Consider the following 9621-nt stretch of genomic DNA (forward strand, 5'->3'; position numbering starts at 1 on the left):
AAAATGGCCTGAAGCAAGACGCAGGTCCAGAATATACTGGGGCTGCCTTTTTAGGGTATTTTCTGATTTTCTTAGATGGAGAGATCCTAGACATTCCATATTCCAAAAAGCGTTCCCGATAACGCACAGAACCGAGGCTTCGTGGACACTCTCAGACACAGGTTTCTATACCTCCGGAGTCCAAGAACCACCGAGCAGATACCCTGGCAACCAGCCATCCTGCCCATGCACACCCCTCATTGCCCCGGTCACCCCAGTCACCCCAGGTTCACCCCAGGTCACCCCAGGTCACCCGGTCACCATGCCCTACTCTGCAGCCTGCTAACTTCCATCATCCCGGCTGCCTCTGTGGGACGTAAAGAACACAACCTACTCAGAGAAACTACGCACAGTTTGGAAATAAGGCCAGAAAACGACTGCCTGCCCTTTCCAGTCATGCTTGGACATTTGCCAAGCCCCCCAAAATGTCACAGGAGCCCCTGGGGAGAGGGAGCTTCGGAAGACTCAGCATCGATTGGGGCCCAGACTCCGTGCGCGCGGCAGCCTGTGGAAGACCGATTATTTCCAAATGACGTTCATCCCGGAGGGAGGCAAGTGATTTGTCTTGTGGGAAAGGAAACCTCAGAGCACAGGGCCTAACCTCTTCTGCATTTCAGTTTATAGGAAAAAATAGGTCTCGGAGTCTCTCAAAATTACCTTGTGACAGGCTAGACCCAGCCACCCGCTCCCTCCCTAGCCACCTAAGTAACCATTTGAGCCTCGCTTACTTTGTTACACTGTGTTTTTAACCTCTTGAGACAATGTTACTTTTGAAATTTTTTAACTCTCTGGAGCGTCTTACCTTTTAGAAAACGATACTTTGACAAAGCTTCGACTGTTCAGGGGCATGAGCCTAGGCGTGCTCGGCCCAGCTTCTGAAGGCTCCCGAACCCGCAACACCCCGATGTGTTCACCCCCCCTCCCCCCATTCCCAGCCCCAAATCAGTGGGGCCTTTCAGGTTCAGCAGCCAGTTTAGAGACATCATCCTCGCCGGGGACATGCGGGGATCTTGATACCCAATGAGTTAATAGGAAACAGATTCTGCCTCAGGAGCCGGAGCCACAGGTGTTCCCGAGGGGGCTGGGCAGGTGTGACACCTGACGCACAGGTGTCTCTGTGGCTGCTCCGCCCCTCGCTCCAGCCCTGGCGCAGTCCTTTCCGGCCCTTCCATTTCCAGCAGGTCCAGCTAATTCACAGAGGCCGCGGAGGACCATCAGCTAGGCCTTTCCTGTCACATCCTAGCTGCCATCTTTGAACAATTCAGAAATAAATCTAATAGAGGGCTTTTCACGCCAGGGAGCTGTTTATCTGAATTCCATCAGGAGGGGACATGGGGGGTAATCAGAGGGGGGGGGGGCTGCGATTCAAAAGCCCTTCACCGAGCCGTGTCCCAGCATGGCACATACCGGGGCCACTGTAAGCAAATAAAACACTGGTGGACACTGACACAGCCTAGGCCAGAGGCTGGACGCTTCGAGACTCAGCAAGATGAGCTTAGTACAAAGAAAAAAAAAATGTCAGAGCAGGCGAGTGGCAGAGCAGACGGAAGCACGCCCTGACACGCCCGCGTCTGGACGGGAAGGAGGGTGCTGGCTGACCCGGGCCCACCTCCCGGCGATGGCGGAGATCCAGGCGGTTGTCAGTGGGCATCACGGCCATTCATCCATCCATTCATTCGGGCGACTGAGGCGCGAGAACCGGGGAGGAGCTTGGACTCCGAACGGGAAACAGGCTGGTCGTCAGACAAATACGGGCTGTGTCCCATGAAAGCCACTGTCATTTTTAGCTCCGGCTAGAGTGTGAGTGGCAGGCCGCCGAGCCTGTCTCGGAAGCTGGGTTGAAAATGAGGTGCTTCCTTCACTGGCAATGCCAAGGGGGGGAGCCATGCCCACTGTCATGACCTCACCACTCCCGATTGGCCGCAGTCCGATCAGGGCAGAAACCAGGACAGTTAACACAGAACCAGACTGTTTTGCCCGAGTCACTATACAAACAACGGGAATTTGAGCTGGTCTGTCCGAGCGGCTGGAAGTTTGGGCGGCGGGACCCCGAGCACCCTGGCTCTCTCCACCCCCGTTCCAGTGGCGACACGTTGAACCGGCGTGAACTCGGCTCCTCCAGACCCCTCACCAGCGTGTCCCGGGTCACCTCCTCTACAGACAGGACGGGCGAGCAGATAAACTACGGACTCACACCCACCAGGATTAAACCAGCGTGGTTCCCCGGCCGGCGTGGCTCAGCGGTTGAGCATTGACCTGAGAACCAGGAGATCGAGGTTCGACTCCCGGTCCGGGCACAGGCCCGGGACGTGGGATCAATCCCCAGCAGGGGGCGAGCAGGAGGCGGCCGATCAATGACTCTCATCACTGATGTTTCTCTCTCGCCCTCTCCCTGCCTCTCTCTGAAATCAATAAATTTAAAAAAACAAAACAGCGTTGTCCTGACTCACACGCCTTGAGGGTTGGCATGAAGACAAATGTCAGAGTGAGGACACACACGGATGTCCAGTGGGCACAGTCGGGAGACGGGCATTGCCGTCGTGGCTGCCTGGTGGCCTGGGTGCAGCGCAGAGGTGCACCCACTGAGGATGGCAGGGTGCGGGGTGTGAGGCAGGCAGACCTCATCTAGGGAGGGGACCCCCGCTGAGCAGGGCCCCTGGGAAAACCAGCCCAGCCAGAGCGCCCCCATTTCAGCAGACGCCAGAAATCCAGATTCATGTTAATTCTCCTGATTTGAAAATGTTGACAAAGCAATTAAGCAAACAACGGCGTTCTATTGATCAAACCCAACATGTCCGCGGGCAGCGTTTGACCCGCCAGCTGCCACGTCGTTAACTCTGGCCTGGAGATTTCCAATTTAATCAGCGTCCGTGTTCCCATCCATTCTCATTCATTATTTACAAGAGCTTGGAATGTGTTCCCGGGCTCTGTTCTCATGGAGGCTGTTAAAATGCGGACACTCCATTCGAGAGACACAGAACGCAGTCCCTGGTCTCAGGTCGCTCACCATCTCGCTCCAGAAACCAGAGAAATAAGGGGAAACGCGAGCAGGTCGACAGAAGTGGGTCCCTCGTGTTTGCGTGAATTTTCGCTTGTTGGAAGCCAGTTTGAGGGGCAGTGGACGTCTCACGGCTCTCACCGCTCCGTTCACGAGCATCTTACTCAGGGCTCTTCCAACAGCAAGCGACACAAACCTCAGTCATATCAGCTTAAGGGGGAAAAAAGAGACTTCATTGGCTCATGTAACTGAACAGCTCTGGGGAACAGCTTCAGGCATGGCTGGATCAAGCCTCAGCTCGCCCATCAGGCGAGCCCTCTCTCTGTGTCTGTGTCGGGTTCACTGCTGCCCTCGGCGAGACAGCTCCTGGCAGCTCTGCCTCGTATCATCCTTACTGCTACGCATCCCCCCAAAAATGTGACGCTGTCTTTTCCAGGGTTTCCACCAAAAGTCATGAGTCTGCGTCGCCTTTGGATCCGGTGCTAATCTTCAACCGCATCTCTGTGGCCAGGTGGCCTCAGTCCTGGTCCACGTGCCCACGTCTGGAAACAGCTCACTGTGTGGACCGATCCAGGGGAGAGGTGGGTCCCCGAAAGGAGCGGGATGCCCTTGAGAGAGGTGGGAGAGGAGGCCGAGTGTGCAGACGCAGCTTGTGTCCACCGTGATGAGAGCGGGTTCCCTGCCCGGCCCCAGAGCGAGGCGTCTCTTTATGAAGAAACAGCCTCCTCCTGACCTTGTGAGGAACAGGAAACTATTAATATCATTCCAGGGCGGAGCTGGAATGGGGACCGTCGGCTGTGGAAAGACGCAAACACACGTGGAGAACCACACGGCGGGGGGATGAGCCGAGAGCGGTTTCCGTGACCTTTCCCGAATCCCAGCCACTCCGCGGACACGCGTCGGGCCCCGGTCCAGCCGCCGGCGCTGACCCTGTGAGGACCTTGCCGACGGAGCGAGGGGGCGCCTTCCTCCCCCACAGCTCAGCTGAGAGACATCCTTAAATGGGAAGGACGGGCGAGGTCACGGAGCCGCTGCTCCATCTGCTTCCCAGTCAGCGGCAAATAGGCGCAGTTAACACGGCAGGCACGGGGCTGGGGGCAGCAGCCGGAGTCTGCCTGTTAGCCAAACACGCACACGCGCGCACACACGCGCGCACATGCACACACACACACACGGCTATAACCTCGAGCCCCACCTTGCCACCTCCGCACAGAGCGTGAGGCAGCGATGACCGGCCTTTCTGGAAAGTGGGCCCCCAGGTGCCTGCAAATGGACACAGAGGCGGCTGTTTCCCTCTGAGCGTCCCGTGTTCTCCTGGGGGCCACGCACAGTCCCCTCCGCGTGGGAGGCCGCACGGAGTCACCTCCAACCCCAGCCCGATGCCGCAGCCTGGAGTCCGGGACCCTACGCGGCGTCCGCTCCTGTCCGCTCCGCTCTGAGAACGGAGACCCTCTGCGCCCACAGAACCTAATCGACCAGCCTGGGAACGGGGACCGGCTCCGGGAAATCCCTGCCCAGGAAGATAAGATGGTGACGTGATCGGTGACCTCCCTGTCTGCGTCCGTAAATCCCTGAAAGCTGACTTATGTGAACCGGGTGTTGCTCCTCTGGGCCCAGAGCCCCCTTTGCAGAGCATCGATGTCCCACTCGGATGCAACACTCACATACACAGTGACTGTGTATCCAGACGCCCAGCCCCTCCCTTGCCGGCCACGTCCTCCCCCACAGTGAAAGGCCCACCCCCGCCCCGAGTTCTTGGCATCCCTCCCCAACCTCTCTTTTCTGGGACACGACTGGGATTCTCAGCAGGGCCTTCGCCTTCCCACGGTCGGTAATAACACTCGCTCTGCCTTCGTGGTTACAGTGCCGGTCTCTGGAGATGAGCGATGTCACCTATGGCGTCTCCGTGCCCGGCCCTGTTCTGTCCTGTGCTGTAGGTGGGCTGAGCCCGCAGATGCCTGCCTGGCGCCCCAGGTGGGCGGGGTGAGGGTGGGGTTCAGAATCACAGCGTTAACGCTCCACACAGAGGCAGACACCTGCCTCCGGTGGCTTTGCTCCGGCTCCCAGCCTTGATTTCACATCTGAATCAGCAGAGCTCTTAAAACTCCAGGCACCTGGGTCTGACCCCGGACTCTTCTGACTTCCTTGGTCTGCAGAATGATTTGGCAGAGGAGGGATGGAAATCTGGACAGGTTTCTAGTGTGTAACCCAGGCTGAGAACAGTAGTCTTTCAGGACTATTGCTCCTGTAACTGCTAAGAGAAAACTTTTAAAAACTGTGTATCCATTTGCACATTTAAAAATTGACACCTGATATTTTTCATCCGCTCCAACAGTTGCTAAGGATAAAGTGTCTAGCGTATTGTAAATCTTGACATTTAAAATTAAATGGTTACATCATTCTTTTAAATGTATCCATTGGAATTATAAATAACAGGAAGGCTTGACACCCACCACCATCCATTTATAAGACCCATGAAAAGCTCCTGGTTAACAATCAGAAATGTTACAGTGTTCCCTTCCCCCCGGATTTATGTTTCCAATCCCCTCCCCTCACAGGATTGTATCCTAACTCCTAACATGCTTTTTAATCTTGAAATCGATGTATCCCTCGTCCTATTATCTCTTCCCACAACAAAAATACGTGCATGTATTGAGCTTAGTAGTTTCCATTTCTTCTTGCCCTCGGATTCTCGGTAGTCAACATCTTTATGACAATCAGGATGGCCACACAATCAGAGCAACATGAATACATGATGCATTTTGTAAAGAAACTTTTTAAATAAAAAGTAAACCTCTTTTAGTAAATGAGCCTCTTCAGGAGCTATGGGGGGAGGGGGGAGGCTGCCTTGTGGAGGCATCATCTGGTTGTGCTTTTGGGGACTGTGGGGGTTTCAATACCTGGTGAAATGAGTCATAATAAGGCACTAGATGGGTGAGAGGTTCCTTTCTATTGTAAAATCAAAGGTGTGGGGGGGGGAGAGGCATCGATGTGAGAGACACATTGATTGGTTGCCCCCCTCATGCACCCTGATCCGGGCTGGGGATCAAACCTGCAACCCAGGTACATGCCCTTGACCGGGAATTGAACCCGAGACCCTCTGGTACACAGGCTGACTCTCTAACCACTGAACCACGCCACCCAGGGCATGACATTTCTGACACATCCTTTAGTTTCCCAGGCCCGCTTCTACATTGAAACTGTGAAAGAACCCTGATAACGGCCTTTTCCTATTGAAAGCCTCCTTCTCCACCCGAAACAATTCTGGGAAGATGACTTCGGGACAGTAAAACTGACATTTGGCCTAGACGCGCCCTGCAAGCTCGTGTCCTTTCCAAAGTTTAAATGTGAGGCTATCTCTAATAGCAGAACATCTTGAAAATTGTTTTTCCGTGTTGCTTTAAGGTTACATTTGTCTGAGCTGCAGGCAAAATGCAGCTCCCTGATGTGTAGTAGCTAATTAAGAAAACCCAGCCGAACACTCCAGCTATTGGAATCAGGTAGCAGAACGGGGGTGCGGGAGGGGACAGACCTCATTCGTAAGCTTCTTTTACATGGCCCTACATCAAATTCTCTGTTTCCCCTTCTACGGTCGATGCTGCTCCCCTGAAAATGTAACATCATGGGCGCTGCTCTGCCTCCCTGTCAACAGAATTCTCAGTCATTTCCCCAACATCACATTTCAAAATACTAAACGCCTGTAAGACAGACACGCAATTGTGCGTCCGGATGCTGCCTTTAACAGCCATAATGCAAATATTTATTCACAGCAGTGATTTCCATTGTGCCTCGTTGTTACATCTAATTAAGGACTCTGTACAATTACAGTCGTGGAAAACAAAGCTTACATTACATTTAAACAAACGGCCCAAGGATGAACGGCTTCTCGGGGGCGGGGGGGGGGCAGCTCTGTGCTGACAGCCGTCAACTGGGCCGGAAGAGAAAGTTCCCTCTAACTGCGAAATATTAGAGGACAAGGGACCATTTGCCTGCTGGGTTTCAAATTAGGACACCCCCCCGAGAGTGGAAGATCGCCGTTTCATTGGCCGCCCAGCCTCTGTCGGGCCCTTTTCAGCAACTGTTTTCCATATTATTTTGTAAAGAACTAAGGAAATACAGTAAAAACAATTCGCTAAAGCAGACACGTGACATTTGATGATAATCTCCATCTTTCCATCAGCACCAGACAAATCAGGCGCTCGGGGCTGTGTGCCTGCGCTTGCTCCCAGCGAACATCCTTTCCAACGGGCCCGTCCAGTTTCCCAGCACCGCTTACTGAAGAGGCTGTCTTTACTCCACTGTATGCTCTTGCTTCCTTTGTCATGGGTTAACTGAGTGTAATGGCTGCCCTTTGACCCAGTGACCCCGCTTCTGGGGGTATACCCCAAGAATCCCGAAACACCAGCCAGAAAGGATATATGCTCCCCTATGCTCATAGCGGCAGTATTTACAACAGCTAAGATCTGGAAAGAGCCCAAGGGCCCATCCGCAGATGAGTGGACAGAACACCTGTGGGACAGTCACACCAGGGAATACTACGCAGCTGTGAAAAAGCAGGATCTCTTACCCTTTGGGACAGCGTGGAGGGGCCTGGAGAGTATTATGCTAAGTGAGATAAGACAGTCAGAGAAAGACAAGGACCACATGATCTCACGCATATGTGGAATCTAATGAACAAAATAAACTGATGAACAAAATAGATCCAGAGACATGGAGGCATGGATCAGATTGACGGATCTCAGGTTCGATTCTGGTCAAGGGCAAGCACCTGAGTTGCAGGTTCGAGCCCCAGTCCCAGTTGGGGCATGTGTGGGAAGCAACCAATCGATGTGTTTCTCTCACATCGATCTCCCTCCCTCCCTCCCTCCCTCCCTTTCACTCTCTCTAAAAATCAATGGAAAAAACATCCTCAGGTGAAGATTAAAAAAGTAAAAAGGAAATCAGTAACAGAACCATGCCCACCACCGAGAACACACCACGCTCCTGCCGGATTTACAAGCCATTCTGTACTTTTCTTAATAAAAACAGAGAAGCCTATTGCTGTTATAAAGCCAAGTGACAACCAATAAAAAACATGCCTCGGAGCCGAACGTGTGTCCACTGGGCTGCCGCAGCCGTGGACTTGGGTTTTTCACGTCTGCCTGGGGTAGGTCGCGGACTCCATCAGCCTCTCCCTCCCGCCCTGGGCAGGTGACAAATCCGGAAGCCCAGGTCCTGGGGCTCAGCTCTAACTCACAATCAGGGGACGTGAGCCCGTCACCACTGGGCTCGAAAAGACAGCAGGGCAGGGTCAGCCGGGCCCCCTTCCTAAGCCACAGCAGCGCCAACCCCGCGAGCCACCCGTCTTCGTCTATCCTCGGATCTGAGGCGGGGGACAGGCTGGGGGGCACCACACGCGGATGAAGAGCCTGCAGCCATCACGACAAGGAGCTGGGGTACTTTCCGCAGCCTCCTGTGCGCAGCTCGTCATTTACGGTCCAGGAGGCAGGATCCTGAGCTTGGAGCCGGCTGGTCCAATGACAGACACGGATGCTCACAGCGGGGAAGGGGGGAGGCATCGCCCTGTCCGCGCAGCTTCACGCCAGGGCCCCGCTGTGACAACTCCGGTGACAAGTTAGGGTTGGCACCCGGCGCGGATGCCGGCGGGACGCGCGGGGGCAGAGGCCGGAGGCGGGGCGCTAACCGTGCCGCGTTCTCGCAGCCTCCGGGGCCCGGGCCGCGTTCCCGCACCCGGGCCGCTGGGAGATCGTCTCCTATAGGTCAGTGGCTGGGGGAAAAGTACAATCCAATTGCAGCTGCCCCCGCCCCAGGTCATTCCAATCCCGCTCCAGGACCCCCAGCTCAGCCCTCCCACTGCCCGCCTCCCCCCTCCAGGGTCTCCAGCCGCCCCGACAGCGCTTTCGGTGGACACGGTGGACACGCCGATGTCTCCCCCTCCCCCCGGCCCTCCCGGGAGGCACCTGCAGCAAAGGGGCCGCGGACCTTGGCGCCGCACGCGCCCGTGCACACGCGCGCACACACACGAGCACACACACGCGCGCACACGAGCACACACACACACACGTGCACACACACGCGCGCGCGCACACCCACGCCCTCCGTCCCAGCCGCCCCCGGCCACGCGCGCACTCCCACGCACTCACTCCCGGCAAAGTTAGTCCCGGGGCCGGAGGAAGCGCGGGGTCCCCTCACCTTTGGAGAACAGGGCGGCCAGGCTGATGAGCACCGGGGACCAGCGGTGCCACAGGGTCCCCATCTCGGACGGGCACATCCCGGAGCCCGCAGAGCAGACCCTCCGCTCCCTGGAGCCGTCCGGGCGAAGGAGACACGGTCGCCGCGCCCTGGAGGCCGGTGCGGGCTGCGCGGCCGGGAGCAGCGGCTACGGGCGCCACCAGCCGCGGGGCCTTGCGCGCCCCTCCCGCGGGTCCATGGCCGGCCGGGGGCGGCCGCCGCCGCGCGCCCCGGAGTTGCCCTCCTGAGCCCGGCGCGCGCAGGCGAACCCCCCCCGACCCACACCCGGATATTTTTACTTTAATCCGCGGGGATTTGGTCCCTTCCAGCGGACCCGAGCGTGGACCGGCCTC

General features: G+C 56.2%; 1 protein-coding gene across 1 annotated transcript in view; it reads right to left on the reverse strand.

Moving 5' to 3' along the window:
* TMEM132D (transmembrane protein 132D) overlaps positions 1–9308 on the reverse strand; it is an 85559-nt gene extending 76251 nt beyond the window's left edge. Inside the window, exon 1 of the mRNA XM_087828807.1 lies at positions 9230–9308. Coding sequence (XP_087684933.1) covers positions 9230–9308 — 79 coding nt within the window. The remainder of the gene's footprint in view (positions 1–9229) is intronic.
* Positions 9309–9621: the final 313 nt, after the last annotated feature.

This window comes from Miniopterus natalensis, chromosome 20 (assembly GCF_054644295.1).
Source record: "Miniopterus natalensis isolate mMinNat1 chromosome 20, mMinNat1.hap1, whole genome shotgun sequence".
In the NCBI taxonomy this organism is placed as follows: Eukaryota; Metazoa; Chordata; class Mammalia; order Chiroptera; family Miniopteridae; genus Miniopterus; species Miniopterus natalensis.